Below are 21,106 nucleotides of genomic sequence, written 5' to 3'. Positions count from 1 at the left end.
TAAAATTATAAGTTTCTCCAAAAATTTTGTTTATACGTTTATCAGGGGACATATTATTCATAATAATGACTCTCAGGTCCCTCCCATTTTCTACTTTTTTTATTTCTTCCAATTTATATGATCCCACTATTTTTTTTGCTTCTTCCAAATTCCATTATACTACACTTCTTAATATTAAATTCCATCTCCCACTTCCTACTCCATTCCCATACTTTATTGAGATCACCCTGTAGCGACTCACAATCTTCTTCACTGTTCACTTTTTTTTTTTTAACAATTTTGCATCATCCGCAAAGAAACTCATATAACTTTCAATTCCTTTATCCATATCATTAATATATATAGCAAACATTATTGGGGCCAGAACTGTTCCTTGTGGAACACCATTTATCACTTCATCCCAATTAGATTGTCTCTTATCACTACTGTACTCTCATTTTTCTTTCATGCAAAAAGTCTTGCATCCACTTCAGCAGTTTGTCCTGTATTCCTCCTGCAGTTTCTAATTTCTTAAGCAACTTCTTATGTGGCACCTTATCAAAAGCTTTTTTCAGGTCTAGAAATGCACAATCAGCCCATCCATCTCTTTCTTGTATTACATCTATTAGCCTTGAATAGAAACACATTAAGTTTGTGACGCATGATCGTCCTTGTCTAAATCCAAATTGCCTTGGATTTAGTACATTGTTTTTTTTTTTTGTTTTTTTTTTTCCAAATGCTTTACCCATCTAATTTTTATAATTCACAAATTTTAGCTATCATACTTGTAAGAGAGACTGGTCTATAGTTAGTAGGGTCTTCTTTGTTTCCTTTATATACTATGTTTGCTCTTTTCCAATCTTCTGGAACTTTTCCCTCTTTCAATGAACTGTTTATTAGACTATGTATTTTGTCTGTTAGTTTATTCTTGCATTCTCTCATAATCCAGTTTGCCATATCATCTGGTCCATGCGATTTTCTGACATCAAGGTTACTCAAGTGATTCATTATTTCATTCCTTGTTACTTCTACCTCTTTCATAGGGGGGACTTTCTCCCACATGATATCTCTAAGTTGTATTATCTCCCTCTTAAATACCGATTTAAAATGCTTGTTCATAATTTCTGCCATTTCTGTTTCCTCTGTGTATTCAACTCCTCCTTTTTGTAGTTTCTCTAATTCTTGTTTGTTTTTCAGTTTGTTGTTTACAAATCTGTAAACTAGTTTTGGTTGATCTTTACATTTTTCTATGACATTTTTTTCGTATTTTCTCTTTTCCTTTCTGCACACTTGTACATTTTCATTTCTATAATTAATATATATTTTCCATTTTTCAGGTCTTTTGTCTTTTTTCATTTTATCCAAGCTTTATCCCTTTTGTCTTTTAACTCCCTACATCTTTTGTTGTACCAACACTTTACATATCCTTTTTCTTGTTTTTGTCTTGGAACATACTTTTCCACTCCATTATAATTTCTTGTCAAAATAGTCCATTTCTCTTTTACTGTTGTTTCCTTCTTGTGTATCCTTTCCCGGTCTGCTTTTTGAAAGAATTCTCTTGTTTTATCAAGGTTTGTTTTTTCATACATAAATCTTCCCTTTCTATACTGTTCTTTTTTTCTCATGTATTTTTCCTCATTTAGTTCCAGTTCAACCCATATATGGTCACTTTTACTTATTGGTGTCTTATATTCAATAACTTCCACTGTTTCAGGTTCTAATGTGATTATTAGGTCCAGTCTCGATGGTTCTTCCTCATTTCTATACCTATATTCTCTTGTATCCAACGCGTCATTGTATGTTCTGTAATCATATCAAGTAGTACATTTCCCCATAAGTCTTCTCCACCCTTCATTGTCATCTCTTCCCAGCAGATTTCTTTACAATTAAAGGCACCCTTTATAACTTCTTCCTCCATCTTCCATTATCTCATTTAATGTTATCCTTGTGTCTCCTAACATACTTTTGTGTTCTTTCTCTTCCCACGAAGCCATTTTAGGAGGTACATAATTTACTACAAACTTCCTGCTCTTCCCATCCCTGTCCTCCACTTCCATCATAATCATCTCTACTCTATTCTTTCCATATGTGACATTCCTCACATTTATATCCTTCTTAGTCAGGAACATAACTCCACCCCCTTGTTTTACCTCTGTTTCTAATCCAATAATTATATGCACCATGTCCTACACTGTTGGGTGGTAGTGGGCCTTTCAATTTTGTCTCTACAATTCCCATTATGTCCGGTTCTTTTTCCTTCAGGTAATCATTCAGTTCGTTCAAGCCTGTTATTAAGCCATCTATGTGTAAGACACATTTAATTTTCTGCTACTTCCATCGTGTTTTCTGTTTCCGTTTTTCTCTGCTATGAACCATTTCCTCACTTTCATATCCACTACACCCCAAAAGAATTTCTCTTTGACTGCTCTTTTCTCTTTTTTCTTAGTTTCTAGTACTTCTGTTTTTTTTTTTTCCTCTATTCATTTCTCTTTTTATCCATACCTGTTTATATTGCTCACTGTCTGCTAGTTTCCCTGTTTATACTAAGATATTCTCTGCTGTCGTTTGTGATCTGAATTTGATCTTAATTGGTCTGGTCTTATCTGTGTTGTATTTCCCTATTCTATATATTTCTTCAATTTCTTTCCCTGTTTCTTGTCCATCCTCTTGAGCTACTAATAATTCATTTACCTTCTCTTTTACTCTTGTGGTCCTATTTGGATTATGCTTCTCTTCCATCCCTAATATAATTATACATTTCTTTTTGTCTGCCAAGTCTCTTACTATATTCCCCTCATCACTTTAATGACTGTGTCCTTAGTTTTTTTCTTTCATCTGTTGTGTCACTATATCTCTAAATACAATTTTGTTGTTCCCTTGGACTTTTCTCCAACCCTGTGCTTCTTTTGCTATAGACTTTTTATTCTCTTTATCACTCTACTTTAATTCCTCATTCTCGTCTTTTAACTGTCTTTTTAATTCTAGTTAGGTTTTAGTTCTCCCAATTTATCAATTCTTTGAGTAATCTGAATTTGGCTGAATCTAACCTCCCAATGTTCGGTCATTTTCTCTAGTTTTTCCGCTAGACTTGCTAATCGGGGAAGGTTGGCATCCCCCCTCATTAAACACATGGAATTATCTCCACTTTCTATTGTGTTGTTCTTATCTATATTCCTAAATTTAATGTTTTTACTGATATTTTCGACTTCACCTGCATCGTCTACAGCCCTCTTGTTGACATTTCTTCTGACGTCCGGGGGATCCCGTTCGTTTCCTTCCTCATTTCCTTCCATTTCCCTCAGTAATCCCGCCTTTTTTTTCACCTTCCCACTACACGAGCTTTCCCCTTCCCTACTAATACAACAAAAACACTTCCTCGTCGTTGCCATCCACGAAAATTGCATTTCTTTTCCGGAGTTCCAATCTTCGCCGTGAATCCGACGTACGTGTATGTGTGTATATATTTACATAGTTGTATCTTATGGGAAGGGGAGCTATGCTCGTGTGTTTTGTCTTTGTATCTTGCAGTGTTTAGTTTGCTCTTAAATTTGCCTGTGTGTGTGTTTACCTAGTTGTATTATACGGGAAGGGGAGCTATGCTTGTAGTGACCTGTCTTTGTATCTCGCAACATCTAATTTGTTCTTAAATTCTTGTATAGTGTTTTCACACACTATTGTTTTGTCAAATTTGTTCCAAACATCCACCACTCTGTGTGATTTTTTTCAGGTCTCTTCTATAACTGTCATTTTCGAGTTTTTCGTGTTCCCTTGTTTTTCTTTTATCCCACTTTAATAAGTCTTCTCTATCAAGGACCTCCATACCTTGTATGATTCTATAAATGGCCAATAGATCTCCTCTTTCTCTTCTTTGATCCAGGGTTGGTAGTTCCAGTTTAGACAATCTTTGTTCCTAAGTCAATTTTGAAAGTTCGGCCATCTTTGTCGTTGCTCTTTGGATTCTAATTTCCTTATCTTTTTTGTACTGGGTGTCCATAGTGTGTGTGTGTAGATCTATATACATAAATTTCTGAGCTGAGCGTGTTACCGGCAGACAGGTAGTGCGTTACCGAAATAGCTGTCTTCGTTACTGTGTAATGTCACATGATTTAATGTGTATACTGTGCACACACGGTTTTTTTTTTACGGCAACGCACTACCTCCGGTGGTAACGCGCCCAGCTCTGAAACTCCCAACATTTGCAAACTGAGAATTTTGCATTCTAATGCTATTTTATCCAAGAAGAATCTGTACTACGTAAATTTATTCATTCTTTATTTCTATTTGCAATAGAAAACATTGATAAAAATACGCTGTATAAAATTGCGAGTATATGACAATAAACTATAAAGCAATACATTTTCATATTTTATATGTATTATGGGTGGATTGGGGCGATGGAAAAAAGAGATGAAAGCTTATATTATGTTATATTATGCATTAAAATACTGCACGTGTCATAACATAAAATGGTATTTCAAATTACATTAGTCACTCCTATTAATAATACCCGTTTTCTTGTTTACCAAAGAAAATTGTAAAATAACTTTTTGCACCGCCAAAATTGGTGTTAGGGTAAACAAAGTTAATTCGCTAACCCTAGGTATCATTTAACAATTTTTGGTGTATTGGATTTTTTTTTAACTTTCATATTCTGTCACTGTGAAGAATGTTGTTGCACCTAATTAAAAGGGCAGTAAACTTGGGAGACGTGTTGTTGTGCGGAATGAGCGAGAGTTATTTGTTTGACTATCTATGAATACAATGAGGAGGAGGAGGGTTGTACCCTATTGAAATAAATTGTAAAGGAAATACAGTTTAAACTCATTGTAGTTATACCATCTTGAGGACCTCTTTCGAGAAATTCTTCAAGAAATGGCAGTGTTATCATAGAACGAATGTGGGTGTTTAGGAAGAAAAGGGATTACAATCACAATCATATTTGCCTTCATATAGTTATTATACTCACACCTGAACTAACTTCTTACCATCCTTGTCTAGCTGACTAGCAAAAGTTAACCCCCCCTAGGTACCCAACACCCTAACTGCGTACCTGACTGGTAGCTTACGGACTTGTCCACTTGCCTACATTTGTAATCAGTGGTAGATTACCATGAAACTAATGAGGCTTAAATTTCAGGGTACCTACCTAGTCCTGGAAGGGTGCTGAAGTAACATTCATGCTACAACTGCTGGTTCTTAATGAGACCAAGACATCACTTGTGCTTCAGGGTTCCAAAAATGTAGGTTCTTCAATGCTTATAGTAACAAACCCGGTCTCACTAATTGCCGAACAAAACCGAGAAAAGCCGAACAAAACAACAAAACCCAAACAAGGACGGGTTTTGCTCAAATGCACACTTCTATATATATATGGTTGCATTATTTGAACTATTTTCTTTAAAATGTGTGATTTCCATGTAATATGATCAAAGAGAACTTACGTTCTTATCCTCTGCAATTTTACCGACCCCAGCTACGACTCGTCCAGCCCGCCGTCTATGATCACTGGTGGTATGGATCAAACTACACTCTTTTAAGTTTCTTACTGTTGTGTTATTAGTGTAATAGACTAATTCAACTATATGCAGTCTATTACACTAATAACACAACAGTAAGAAACTTAGAAGAGTGTAGTTTGATCCATACCACCAGTAATCATAGACGGCGGGCTGGACGAGTCGTAGCTGGGGTCGGTATAATTGCAGAGGATAAGAATGTAAGTTATCTCTGATCATATCACATGGAAATCACACATCTCAAAGAAAATAGTTCAAATAATGCAACCATACATATATAGAAGTGTGCATTTGAGCAAAACCCGTCCTTGTTTGGGTTTTGTTGTTTTGTTCGGCTCTTCTCGGTTTTGTTCGGTTTGTTCGGCAATTAGTGAGACCCGTAACAAACCTGTCACCTACCCTAATCATAATGTAACGCTACCATAGATTCATTGTGTAATGACTAATGTGACTAGAGTTTAACTTTATAATCTATTGTAGGATGGGGACATCCTAAGCATGTTGTGTAAATTTAATGTACATGTTTGCATGTTTGTGCTCCCAAGACACATGAGGCTCTGGCTCAACAAATTTTATAAATGGTTTGGCTACAATTTAAGTTGCATAATAATTACACTGAACAGTCAGTAGCATAAATGCATTTTCAATCTATATATCATGGATTGAAAAATATTAAGTATTTTTGTGTATGTGCTTAGTGTGCACATTCATTAAGGAGACATAAGGGTTCATTGAACTCAATTGCATGTGAATTAATAAGTATTGGCTACATTTGAAGTAGCATAGTAATTATGTTGCAATATAAACTGCTTAGGATGCACCCCAAATATCAGCACATGTTTGAATGAAACGTTCATGATTCTTACCTGACGTTAATGTGAGAAAGATTGTGAATATAATATTTTCTTCTCAGTATGTATCATACACACATAAGACTTCTATCTATATACCAAGGGCTTTTAATCCCTTACCAGGGAAGTAACCAAGTCCAAAGGTATATACCCACCCCCACCTATTCCACTTCCATCCACCACCTTTTCCCCTCTGTCATCTTAGCTCCTCATGGATGATGGGTCAGTCCTGTATCCTACCCACTGTCTTGAATCAGAAGGAATGTAACAGGACACAGCACATCCACAGCAAGGCCACTTCATTTAATTGGTAACCCCCCCCCCCCTCCCTGTTCCTTCATGCATAAAAAGAGAAGATCAAAATGTCATTCACAGTTAACCACACCCTAACCCCCCATCCCTTCATTGCATCACAGTATCATCTATACACAACCAATCTCCACTTAACACCATCCCCTGCCTTCTCTCATCCTTGTTCAATAAATATTCCCCTATTGTCAAAGCCCTTTTTACCCCCATCCATCCATCTCATCTTTGGTCGTCCCCTCATGTTCACTCTATCCACGTCTGTTTTCCACATCTTTTTTACTAACCTTTCTTAACTCATTCTTTCCATATGTCCAAACCATCCTTGTACTATTTCATCAGCCATATCTGCCATCTCCTTTTCCATCCCAGTTCTCTTCCTCACCTTGTTTTTCACTCTGTCCAACCTTGTAACCCCTACCACACTTCTCAGACATTTCATCTCAAACCCATTCAAACTTTTCCTCCCTGCCTTTGTCAAATTCTAAATCTCTGCCCCATACAGTGCTGTCAGCACAATCATCCCTTCATATAATCTCCTCTTTGTATCCATTCCCAAATGCATATTTCTCATTACACGTTTTAGCTCCCCAAGGCATTTGCTTCTCTCAATCTACAATTTACTTCCATCTCCACTTCTCCCTTTCCTGACACATGTGACCCTAAATACCTAAAGCTATCAATTTCCTCTAGCCTATCTCCTTTCAGACTTACCTCCAACTCACTGACATCCTTACCCCCCCTTGTACATCTCTATCACCTTACTTTTACCCACATTTACCTTCAAATTTCTCCCATCGCATATCCTCCCAAAGTCTATCACCAACTCCCCCAATCCTCTCCTCTGACCCTGCCACAAGTGCAGTGTCTTCAGCAAGCAACAACCTGACATAGTCCCATCTTTACCTCAAACTACTCACTCTCTCCATTTCTAATTCTAACACAGGCTCTACTACTCTAATAAAAGCTCTTGATTGTTCAAAACCTCCCACAGTGCCTTTCTGTCTACCCTGTCATAAGTCTTTTCCAAATCCATAAAGACCCAAAAAACATCCTTACTTTTTCCTAAAGCTTTTACTCCCTCTGTTCCTTTCCTAATTTTGTCAGTTAAAATTCTTCCATAAGCCTTCCCAACTGCATTTATCAAACTGATCCCTCTGAAAATTCTACACTCATATTTGTCCCCTTTTCCCATATAAAGCGGAACTATATAGGCACTATAAGATTTATTCTTCTAAATTCAGAAGAAGCTCGCTGGCTAAGTGGATTAGGGCGTCGTTACTTGCGGCGAAAGTCGAGGCGATGGCGGTTCGAATCCTGCCACCGGCGAAGTTGAACCAAGGGCATGGTTCATTAAATTCCATGCTACAAAGTCCTCTGTGAGGGGCACTGTCCTAGCCTTGCGATAAGGGGGGAGTTTGAGACGTTAAACCATATCATCATCAAATTCAGAAATCATGTGGGTCTTATAAAACCAGTGGTTATATAGCACAATTAAATTTCAGCTTTGCAGCAGTATGGATGTAGAACAAGATGGTTGGTTTGATTTCATGACTGTACCACAAGCCCAGCTCTGCATTGCAGAAGTGATTGCTAGACAAGCATGTGATAAACCACAAAGTCTTGATGTATCTCAGTGGGATGCCACCCTTTTGCACTTGTGTCAAGCTAGACCATTTCATCTTCCAGCCATAGAAAGGATCATTAACCTTGTACCAAGGTAAGTGTAACCATGTACTGATACTGTGAAACAACATTTTCTCTTGCAGAATTATTTGATTCTTTTAATGCAGAAAAGAAATGATATTGTTATATTTGTAGGTGTTTCATGTGTATATGGTTGTAGCTACTCTGAATTCATGCTCAATTGTTTACCAGTGATTCTCATGGATTAACAAGGGAACCTATTTTTATAATTACAAATGTTGTAGTTGGTGAAAGGAAAGCAATGCCTAGTTAAAGCTTGTATGGGTGAAAATTGGTGTGAATATTTGTGTTTCAGTGAAGGCAGAAGTCTTAAGGAGGTGGAGAAAGCTGCTACAACAGGTCAGCTACCCCAGAGCACACTGTTAAAACTATGGCAGCAGCAACCACAGTTACTAGAAGAAGAAGTACTCAGAGTCTTGTGGTGCATCTGTGAAGAAGAAGATGATATTGGGTCTGACCAGAACAATATCAATCCCAAGCCACGAGAGAATATCTGGCAAAAAAGTTCTATATATCATATTGCCAATGAAAGTAGTTGGGTTTGTTCTCAAGTAATGGACATTTTGACCACAGTATTTTGTAGAAGTAAATTTTCAAAAATAATCTTAAATGCCATGAAAGATTTTATGAATTTACTGAGTCCAGATAGTTGGGATTTATACAAGTTTTTCCCGTCCAGTGCTCATTACTTAATCTTCTTGCTTTCTGTGCCACCTTACCTTGATGAGAAGACAGAAGACAGTGTTTGCAAATCAGGATCAAATGAAAATGTCACATCAAAAGAACAATATTGTCATTTTGTTTTGATGAAACTTGCCAACTATATAGAAAGGGGAACAATAGAGGAGACCATGATCTTGAAGTCAATAGTAAGTTTTTACTCTCTCTGGGTAGATTTTTTGGAAACATCAGATCTGCCTCTAGCTAAAGACATATGGCAGGTTCTATCCAGTTGATGGAACAGTGACATGTACCTGCTTCTCGGGTGCAGTGCCAATTTTATAGGTGCCAGAGCTCAGGCTAATGGAAATGAAAAAATATTGTAATATTATTAACTTATTAGTGATGTTAATTTCAATCTACATTCTCCCTCCACCTCCATTCCTCCCTTTCCCGCCACATTTGACCTCAAGTATCTAAAGCAATCCACTTCCTCCAGTCTCTCTCCTTTAATACTCACTTCCAGTTTGCTGCCATCCTCTCCCCTTGTACATCTCATCACCTTACTTTTACCCAAATTTGTCTTCAACTTTCTTTTATTGCACACCTTCCCAAACTCTCGCCAACTTCCTTAATTCCTCCTCTGATCCTGATACAAGTGTATGTCATCAGCATACAACAACTGGCTTATCTCCCTTTTTTTTTTCATTTTCTTTGGGGGAGATGATTTGGAGGGGGGTTAAAAAATGTAATGAGAAATACACATTTGGGAATGGATGCTAAGAGGAGATAGGAAGGGGTGATTGTACAGACAGCAGTGTATGAGGGCAGAAACATGGAACATAAGAGAGAAAGAGTTTAAATGTGTTTGAGATGAAATATCTGAGAAGTATGGTAAGGTTACTAGGCTGGTTAGACTGAGAAATGAGGAGGTGAAGAGGAGAGCAGGGTTGGAAAGGGAGTTAGGAGATAGGGTTGATGTAAGAGTATTGGGATGGTTTGGACACATGGAAAGAATGAGAAAAGGAAGATTAGTAAAAGAGGTGTGGAACGCAGAAGTGGATGGAGTTAACATGAGGGGGTGACAAAGAATGAGGTGGATGGATGGGGTAAAGGGAGAATTGGGAAAGAGGGGAATGTCTGTTGAGGAAGGAAGAAAAATAGAGGTGAGTAGAGAATATTTGTGTATGAATGATGCCGTGATGTATGGAAGGGAGTTGGTGGAGGATGAGAGGGGTGAGGGAGTATGTGTGAAAGATATTTTGACGTAGCCCGAAGGGATTTCTCTCCATCTTCTCTTTTTCTGCATGAAAGGATGGGGAGGGGGGTTGCTGATTAAATGAAGCAACCTTGCCATGGATTTACTGTGTCTTGCTACATTGCTTGACACCCAGGGAAGTGGGCGAGATGCAGGGATGACCCATCATCCATTAGGAGCCAAGAAAAGAGGGAGGGGTGGTGCATGGGAGTGGAGTATGTACGGATGAAGTGAGTGGGAGTGGATTTATGCCTTTGACTTTGGCCACCTCCCTTATAAGAGGGGGAAAGCCCATGATCTATGTATATAGTAATGTAATATTAATATTTTCCTGCTGCCACCAACACCCAGGTCCTCTCTCCTTTACCCCACCCCATGAGCCACCACCCACTTGTAGAGGTGCCAGAATGGTGTACTGACGAGCTCTGGCAGCACTGCACCCCTGCTGCTCATGGTGATCCTACAAATGAGTCAGAGAGAATCATCTCCTTGTCACCCATCTTCAGAGCCCATCAACACCCTTTCATCCATCTGGAAGTGCATGCTTAATTTCTGAACTGGGCTTAAGATTTTACTTTATCAGCTTTTCATTTCTTTCATGTTTTCACACAAGGAGAGCTGGCAACTCGTGGTCCTCTTTTCCTTCTACTGTAAACTGGTGATGGAAACAGTCTCATTTAATATGACACACTAGTCCAAAGTTTCATTTCATTGAGATCTATGGAAGGACCTGAGGACCATGGCCAGCCGTTGTGGCATTGCAGTTTTAGAGTGTTCAGCTTATGTGATTTTCACAAGAGATAAAAAATATATTAACTTAAAAGTCTTCCATGTATTTTTTGTACATGTACCTGAAACTGTAATTACTGTAATATGCATTCCTGTATAAAACTATTGTCTCATAATCTGTTTTTTTTTTTAGCCCATTTCTGTACTAATTGTTGTTTTATTTCGAGTGTCATTTCATTACTACTTTAAAGAATCATTTAGATGAATTCATTCATCTGATTAAAATTGCATAGAAGTGGCCAGATTAGAATATTTCCCAGAATTCAACAATAGGATATACTAGTACTGTGAGAGGTGATATGTATTTGTGTTCTATGATTAACAATTACCTCTTTTCATTAAAAAATAAATGTATCTGTATGAAAGGTAATGTTTCTTGATGTCTTTCAGGATATACTAGTACTGTGATAGGTGATATATATTTATGTTCTATGATTAATTATTTCCTCTTTTCATTCAAAAAATGTATCTATGAAAAGTAATGTTTCTTGATGTCTTTCAGGATATACTAGTTGTTGTTGTTGTTGTTGTCGTTCCCTAGACTGTCTGTCCGAGCAGTCCCGTCTCCCCAAGGAAGGCCACAGCCGAAACTGGGTTTTCCCACAAATCCTTTATAGAGTGTATGTTGTGTTGTTTGCGTGCATGATTGTGTATAATGCAGTCTTCCATTATGTGTTGTATGGTATGGGGTGAAGTGTTACATCCTGGGCAGCTGTTCACAACACGGTCGTCCAGCCTCTTCTGGTAGCTTAGAAGTGCTGGGTGGTGACCGCATCGCAGTCTGGCCAAGTGGACTCTGTCCTTTCGTGGGAGAGAGGATTCAGAAGGGTGGATATCAGGGGGTCTGGCATGCAGCACATGCAGGATATACTAGTACTGTGATAGGTGATATATATTTATGTTCTATGATTAATTATTTCCTCTTTTCATTCAAAAAATGTATCTATGAAAAGTAATGTTTCTTGATGTCTTTCAGGATATACTAGTACTGTGATAGGTGATATATATTTATGTTCTATGATTAACTATTTCCTCTTTTCATTTAAAAAATAAATATATCTACATGAAAAGTAATGTTTCTTGATGTCTTTCAGGTACCTTGTCTTTTCAATTTTTTTCAGTCACAAACCACTTGCCACTCATACCAAAGACATCTTCTCTGTCAATTTGGTCTACTCCTTTCATTGTTGTGAACACAATAATATAATTCCCTTCTCTTTACTTTTCTAATGAGAGGAGATCCAGTTTTTCTATTCTTTCCTTGCACTGTCCGATAGGCTGGGGACCATTTTGATTCCTGTTCTTTGTATTCTCTCAATCTTGTATATTTCTACTTGTGTGAGGATTCAAAGATGGCCACTCAACACACTGCTTACAAACCTCACCCAACAAGCAATGCACTAGTTGGTTTGGACAAGAAAGTTACCATCTAATGTTGCAGATGTTGATCAAGTTTTTTATTTTGTTCACATCCTATAAAAAAAATATGTATAGAAGCAGAAATGCACAACAATAACAAGAAATAGTTGACAAACTTCCTGGTTGGTAGAATGTTAAGTTTCTCAGAACATTCATCTGGAACCAAAAGAGGATACAATGGAGTCCCACAAAGTACATGAACTCCCCACCTAAAACCCAGAGCATAGAATCAAAGCTCTTTTGTAAGCAGATGACCCAGCACTGATAGCCCAGCACAACAATAAAAAAATTATCAGAAAAAAAAATCCAAAATGAGCTAGAACTAATAGAAAATTTTCTACATACATATACCAAAGGCTTTTTCCTCCTTACAAAGGAGATAGCCAAAAAACGAGCATAACAACCATTCCCATTCCATTCCCACATACTCCACTCCCATCTACCCCCTTCCCTCCCTTTTATCTTGGTTCCTCTTGGATGACAAGTTATCCCTGCATCTCGCCCACTGCCCTGGGTCAGAAGCAGTGTTGCAAGACACAGCACAGCCACAGCAAAGCCACTTCATTAAATTGGCGACCCCCTTCTCTGTCCCCTCATGCAGAAATGGAGAAGACAGGGAGAAATCCCTTCAAGCTGCATCAATTTATTTTTCACATATACTCCCTCACCCCCATACCCCACCCACTCCCCTTCATGCATCACAGCATCATCCATACAAAACCGTTCTTCATTCACCCTTATCTTCTGTCCTGTCCCATCCTTCCTCAACAGACATTCCACTCTTTCCCAATGTCCCTTTTACCCCATCCATCCATCTCTTCTTTGGTCGCCCCCTTCATGTTCACTCCTTCCACACCTCTTTTACTAATCTTTCTTCATTCTTTCCATGTGTGAAAATAATCCTAATACTCTTTCATCAATTCTATCTCCCAACTCCCTCTCCACCCCTATTCTCCTCCTCACCTCTCTATCCAGCCTAGTTACCCCTATCATACTTCTCAGGCACTTCATCTCAAACATATTCAAACTCCTCTCTTCCTCTCTTATGCTCTGTTTCTGCCCCATACAGTGCTGTCAGCACAATCACTCCTTCATACAGTCTCCTCTTAGCATCCATTCCCAAATGTCTATTTCTCATTACACTTTTTAATCCCCTAAGGCATTTACGAGCTTCTCTCAATCTACATTCTTCCTCTACCTCCACTCCTCCCTCTCCCACCACATTCACACCCAAGTATCTAAAACTATTTATTTCCTCCAGTCTCTCTTAATACTCACTTCCAGTCTGTTGCCACTTTCTCCCCTTGTACATCTCATCACCTTACTTTTACCCACATTTATCTTCAACTTATTTCTTTTGTACACCTTCCGAAACTCTGTCACTAACTTCCTCAACCCCTCCTCTGATCCTGCTACAAGCACAGTATCATCAGCAAACAACAACTGGCTTATCTCCCAATTTTCTCCATTATCTTTAACCATTTCCAATCCTCAACCCACAACCCTTGCATTTACCTTTTGCACCACCCCATCCATGTATAAATTGAACAGCCAAGGTGACATAACACATCAGTGATGAAGTCCCACCTTTACCACAAAACCACACACTCTCCATTTCTGATTCTAACACAAGCTCTACTACTCTCATAAAAACTCTTGACTGCTCTTAAAAGCTTTCCTCCTATCCCATATATCTGCAATACCTCCCACAGTGCTTTCCTTTCTACCCTGTCATAAGCCTTTTCCAAATCCATAAAAGCCAAAAAAACATCCTTACCTTTTCCTAAAGCTTTCTCACATATCTGTCTTACCACAAAAATCTGATCCACTTAACCCCCTACCTGTCCTAAACCCACACTGTTCCTCACCAATTACTCCCTCTGTTCCTCTCCTAATCCTCTCAATCAAGACCCTACCATAAACCTTCCCAACTACACTTAAAAAACTAATCCCTCTGACATTACTACACTCACACTTGTCCCCTTTTCCCTTGTAAAGTGGAACTATACAGGCACTCCTCCAGTCCTCCGGCACTCTACCCTCTCTTAAACATTAAATAGCCTCACCAGCCAATCCATCATCACTGTACCTCCTTTTTTTAAACATTCTGCATGATACCCATCCAACTAGGTGCCTTACCTGCTCTGATCATCTTAACAACTGCCTTCACCTCATCTTTCCTTATTTCTCCTCTATTTTCCTCACTGATCACTGTCTTTTTCTTAGTGCTTCCCACTGCAACTACCTTTCCCTCCCTATCCTCCTTCACATGTAGCAACTCCCTAAAATAGTATATACATTAGTCTCCATAAAAAGAATACCTTGGTTTATAGGGATGTCAGTAAAGTTCCTCAAATAGAATGCTCAACAGTCATACTGAATGGTCATCCTCTTCCATTATATTGAAACCCTAAAATACATAATTTTGCACTTGATGCACATATGGACAAAATCCAGTGACATGTAATAGATTTTTAAGTCCCCACAACTGAGGACTGGTGCACCAGACTACACATCCTTCATAAACAGCCAGATGAAACATACTTGTATAATCCATAACCTCAAGCTCTTATCAACCTGTGGTCCAGACAACATCAGTAACATCCAACTAAAACACCTTGGACCCAGGCGCGGATACAAGGGAGGGGTCCAGGCCCAGCAACACCCCGAGTATGGTACACGTTCATAATCAGTCAGTATGATTTGAATTATATTTGTGAATTATATATGATTTTACATACAATTACGAGCAAAACAGACTTAGGTTTCCGGACCAATCTCCAAGCCAACAGCATTATTCTTGGGGTTAAATTATCAGCGTGTTTCAAGTATCGGTTCGGGGTCCCCCCCCAAATTACCTCATGGCATACATGCACTCACCAATATTGCAAACTACAGTTATTCACACAACAATGTACCAGACACCTGGAAGGATTGGAAAATCATCACCATCCCTAAACCCAACAAAGACCCAACAGTTCCTGGATCACACTGCCCAATTACATTTCTTTGTACCCCCTCCAAAATCATAGAATGACTCGTACTACAACTCGTCATGCCACATGTCCCGCTTGCTGAATCACAACACTGTTTTAGAGCACTACACTCCACAAACACTCTTCTGATAAACCTCACACAAAAAGATTTAGACGGCACCAACTCAGAAAAGCCCCATCACAGAGAATTTCTCTTAACACTAGATATTAGTAAAGCTTTAGATATCATCTCTCATCACAATCTCACAAACAAAATACAGGGTGGGGCAGAACCGATTGAGCAGTTTTGAGGAGATATAAAAAAGTAATGGAGATACACAGAGAATAAAGTTTATTATTCTCGAGGTTAGCATAACATACCATTTAGAATCCTTATGTTCTGAAAATAACGTCAGCAAGATGGTGGCCGTTAGCTGCAACACACTGTTGGAGTTGTTCTTTGAAGTTTCCTACAGCACGTTCACACATACTGCGGGGTATGGCGTTAACCTCTTCAATAATCCACTCCCTTAGCTGTGGTAGGGTGTGAGGGCAACTTTTGAACACCTTTTCTTTCAGACGTCCCCAAAGAAAGAAGTCGCAAATGCTCAAATCAGGTGACCGCGCAGGCCACCCTAAATCACCCCTCAGAGAAACCAGACGTCCGGGAAACATGTTTCTCAAAACACTGAGCCATCATCATTTTGTAGGGATGGAAATTCAAATCCATATGCAGAATCCTCAAACTGCGTGAGGAGATTCCCAAAGCAACGACATGCCTTCGTGCAGAACGTCTTGGCGACTGGATGATTGCTGCTCTCACCCTCTCAACATTTTCTGGTGTTCTGATGGACCTGCGTCAGGCATGTGTATCTCTTCTTAGTGTGCTATCAGTTGCCTCCAACTGCCTAACCCAGGACCGAATTGTGTTCACCTGAGGAACAGCATTGTTGTGTGGAATATTGAACTGTCGCCGAAAAGCTCTTTGGGTTGCAATCACAGATTGATTGTTCTCAGAATATGCACGCACAGCAAAGCCATGATGTGCTCCCGTCCACTCCATGTTGGCTACTGAAATGGGGATGTCTGAAGAGCGGAACAAAACCACCTGCACCACCCTACCCTCCCCTCCCCCTGAGCACTGACTCCTCTAAACTGCTCAATCGGTTCTGCCCCACCCTGTATATAACACAAAGATGTACAATAATACTAAAAGATGGTTGGCCAGTTATCTGGCAGGTAGAAATGCCTATGTATCATATAATGGTCAATCATTGCACACCAAAAACCTTAAGAACGGAGTGCCACAAGGCTCAGTTCTATCCCCCACACTCTTTAATCTATATATGCACAATATACCCACACCTGATACCTCAGATATACAAATCTCTTCTTACGCAGATGACATAACAATTACATACACACACCATAATGCAGACAAAGTTGCAGGAATACTACAACCATATGTCTACACACTCAACACCTGGTTCGCTATACAACTCGACCCTCGTTAATCCTGATGTCGGTTTTTCCGGACAGTGTCCGATTAATAATTTGAATCCGGACGGCCGACAAATGAATTCAACGCAAGCTTCGCGTACTGCTAGAAATACCCGATAGGTGGCGACAGGTGGTTGTAAACAAGTCCGGCCGACGCTCGTAAACCGTGTTTTGACCGGTATCGGTGAACAATTTTGTGTATTTGTCAGTACGAATAGATACCTTAAAACTCTTAACTATGCCTCCCCAAGTCTATTTTAAGCGTAAGCGAATGGCCGTAGCTGTGGCTCAAAAGCTGGAATTAATAAGAAAATTAGATAGAGGAGCCAGTGTTGCGAGTTTGTGAGGAGTATGGTGTGGCCAAGCAAACTATGTCAGATATCAGAAAGTCGAAAGATAAGCTGGTAGAATTTTCTGCCAAGTTCTGTGAGGATGCATCGGCAAATTTTAGTGGCAAAGGTGAACCAAGAATAAATGTTAGGATTGGAAAAGATGCTGTGGTTATGAAGTGGTGTGTGTAGCTGCGATCGATGTGGATGGATGTCCGTGGCATAGAAATCCTTGCAATAGATAGGAAGCTGGCACAGAAAATGTAAATAGAAAATTTCATGGGGAGCTATGCGTGGCAGTGGCGATTTCGCAATCGACACGGACTTTTTAATGCGACTGCGCGGGGTGAAGCTGGCGATGCGGACACTGCCAGCGTCGAGCCTTTTCGGATTAAGCTGGATAAATTAATTCAAGATGAACATTTAAGCTACTCTTAAGTGCATAATGACGATGAGACAGGTTTCCTTTGGCGTTCAATACCTAAGAATAGATGAGAAAAGGCGAAGAAACTCTAAAAAAAAAAGAAAAAAAAAAATCAAGTAAAGAGCGTCTATCAGTGCTTGTCTGTGCCAATGCTAACGGTACCCACCGTCTCAAGCTTGCTATTGTGGATAAATCTAAAACACCTAGAGTTCTACCAGCCATAATTGGTGATTTACTAGTGCACTACTTCGCCTCAGCAAAGGCATGGTTTACTTCTGCCATATTCTTCGAGTGGTTCAAAAAATATTTTGTAGCTGTGTGTGAGTACCAGATTCACAGTTTGAAAATTGCGCCAAAGGATGTGAAAGCGCTCCTTGTTTTGGATAACCCCTCCATCCCATCCCAGTGAAAGTGTGCTTGTTAGTAATGATGGTCGCATTCGTGTGATTTTATGCCTCCTAACACATCAGTGATCCAACCTATGGATCAGGGTATAATTTCAGGACTGAAAAGGCGTTACATCACACGATATCTTGATGAGGTGTTAGTCGTCCTGCAAGAAGACGACGAAACTGAGGACACAAGGACAAGAACACTCGTAATATTAAGGCTTACAGCATTGGTTCCGCTCTCTACAATTTTACATATAGCTGAGACGCAGGCGCGGATCCAAGAATGTTATCTGGGGTGGGGAGTCGAACCGATAACCGATACTTGAAACACGCCGATATTTTAACCCCAAGAATAATGCTGTTGGCTTGGAGATTGGTCCAGAAACCTAAGTCCGTTTTGCTCGTAATTGTATGTATAATCATATATAATTCACAAATGTAATTCAAATCATAAATTCGCACTAAAAAGTGTTTATCCAAGGAGAATCAAACTCGAGATGAGTGAATAAAATTTTTGACGAAAACGACGTACCCTATCACATACAAGTACTGACTGATTATATCACTGTGCAACAAATTTTTGTTTATGTAAAGTTTGGTATGTTTACATACTAAATTTGACATGCTGATTACGAATATGACCTTGGTTTTGCCATAATGTCAATATTTTTTTTATAAATGACATACCACACATTTTCATATTTATAGGGTAATTTTTCGGAATTTCTGTTCTAAAAAGAACATTTGCCACTTTGCGCATACAGTTTGTGAGTTTGATATGTTTATATAGTAACTTTGACATGCTGATTATGAAGCGAGCACAGCTGCAACACACAGGAACGCGTCACTGCAGCGTCAGTGTTGCTTGAACTGTCATCGAGTGAGGTGCGTTGCGTTGAGACGTGCTTACGTTACTTTTTGTGGATCATATGTTCGATTCTCTATTGTTATGTTACTATATTTGTAAATGCTTAGGTATTTCACTGTGTAATCTAGTTAGCAAGTGAATGCTTAATTCCCTTTGCTATAGCACGTGTTTTTGTATTTTCAGATTGTAAAGCTATGGCTACCAAAAGCAGATCTTGCCGTTTGTCTCCAGACTCTCTGTTTTGTCTACGGATATTACATCAGCCCCAAGCAGACCAAACACACGATTGTACAGGGATCAAAGTGTTTCATTGCTTATGAGGCTTATTTTGGCATGCCTATGGGTGATCAGGACAAACCATGGGCACCTCATGTATGCTGTGGAAGTTGTCGGTCAACCTTGGAAGGGTGGTTACGTGGCAGTCGCAAGTGTATGCCATTCGCAATTCCTCGCATTTGGAGAGAACCAACTAACCACCATGATGACTGTTACTTTTGCATTGTCGACATATCTAAGTACAAGAAGGGTAAGGATAGAAGAACTGCTGTTGTATATCCGAACATTCCATCTTCTATTGCTCCCGTGCCACATTGTGAAGATTTACCTATTCCAACTCCTCCTTCCTTATCCGTGATTGCAGAAACTGATGAATCTGAAGATAGCGATAATAATACCTTCAATATAGCAGGATCAAGCAGCTCCCCACATTTTCCTACACAACCCGAACTAGATGACTTAATCAGGGATTTAAGCCTTACCAAGGAAAAAGCAGAGATCTTGACATCTCGTTTAAAGGAGTGGAATTTATTAGACCCTAGTTGCAAGATTTCTGTGTACAGGAAAAGGCATCTAACTTTTTCCAGTTTCTACAAAGTTTTGGAAGGCAATTTGCTTTGTTACTGCTCTGATGTTGCCAGTCTTTTTGGTGAAATAGGCATTGAGTACAACTCTTCTGAATGGCGTTTATTTATTGACAGCTCCACCACAAGTCTTAAGGCTGTATTGCTTCATAATGGCAACAAACATCCATCAGTTCCGGTAGGACACTCTGTTCACATGAAGGAAGACTATGAAAATGTCAAGATTTTGATAGACATGATCAATTACACTCAAAATGCTAGCATTCCTGCTTGGACTACAGGGTGGTTATACAAAGTATTCTTGTTTCCTCTGTCTGTGGGACAGCAGAGCAGATGCAGAACACTATCACAGGAGAGATTGGCCTGTCAGAAGTGAATTAACTCCTGGTACACATAATGTATGTAACAATGCTCTTGTTCAAAGAGAGAAAATATTGCTTCCTTCACTGCACATAAAGCTTGGGCTTATGAAACAATTCATGAAAACATTAAGCCCACAAAGTGAAGCCTTTAAACATATCCGTTTAATGTTCCCAAACTTATCTGAGCCCAAAGTCAAAGGTGGCATTTTTATTGGGCCACAAATAAGAGAGATGTTGGCATCTGAAGAGTTGGAAAACAAAATGTCAAGTGTTGAAAAAAATGCATGGCAAGCTTTTCGGCTGATAGTAAAAGGGTTTTTGGGCAACAAAAAATGTGAAAACTACAAGGAGCTGGTAGAAAATTTAATTGAATGTTATAGAAAACTTGGCTGCAGAATGTCAGTTAAGCTACACTACTTGCATTCGCACCTGGACTTCTTCAGAGAGAATTTGGGAGACGTGAGTGAAGAGCATGGTGAACGGTTTCATCAGGACATTCTAACTATGGAGAAGCGATATCAGGGAAGATGGAATGAATCTATGATGGGCGACTACGTGTGGAGCTTGATTCGAGATGCCCCGACAGTGCACAAAAGAAAAGCACGTTCAAGCGTTCACTTTTAGTGTTATTGTGTTTAGACGTAGAAAGTGTGTAAAATACACCTGTCATTCTCTTTTTTGGTGATTTTGTTGTATTTGTTCTAATAAATGTAGTACCTATATAACCATATCATTTTTTTATTTTTGGTCAAACATGATTTTTTTTATATATTGGTTAAATTGATGAGATTATAGAAACATGTTTTCTTCATTTATGAGATAACTATTGATGCTAGAACAAAAATGAGGTGATTTTTGTAATCAGCGAATAAAACTACATATAAAAACGATAAAAAAAATAAGATAAAATT

General features: G+C 39.1%; 1 protein-coding gene across 1 annotated transcript; it reads left to right on the top strand.

The window, feature by feature from the left end:
• Positions 1-4,680: 4,680 nt before the first annotated feature.
• On the top strand, positions 4,681-20,209 carry LOC143039808 (uncharacterized). The gene is made up of 5 exons (XM_076210055.1): positions 4,681-4,876; positions 5,117-5,219; positions 8,158-8,372; positions 8,655-9,228; positions 19,157-20,209. The coding sequence occupies exons 2-5, from the start codon at positions 5,157-5,159 to the stop codon at positions 20,207-20,209; spliced, it is 1,905 nt and encodes a 634-aa protein (XP_076066170.1). The 5' UTR covers positions 4,681-4,876; positions 5,117-5,156.
• Positions 20,210-21,106: the final 897 nt, after the last annotated feature.

Source organism: Oratosquilla oratoria, chromosome 27 (genome assembly GCF_046742065.1).
Source record: "Oratosquilla oratoria isolate Oo_2021 chromosome 27, ASM4674206v1, whole genome shotgun sequence".
In the NCBI taxonomy this organism is placed as follows: domain Eukaryota; kingdom Metazoa; phylum Arthropoda; class Malacostraca; order Stomatopoda; family Squillidae; genus Oratosquilla; species Oratosquilla oratoria.
Note: the sequence above shows the minus strand (reverse complement) of the source record. Positions and strands in the feature narration are given on the sequence as shown.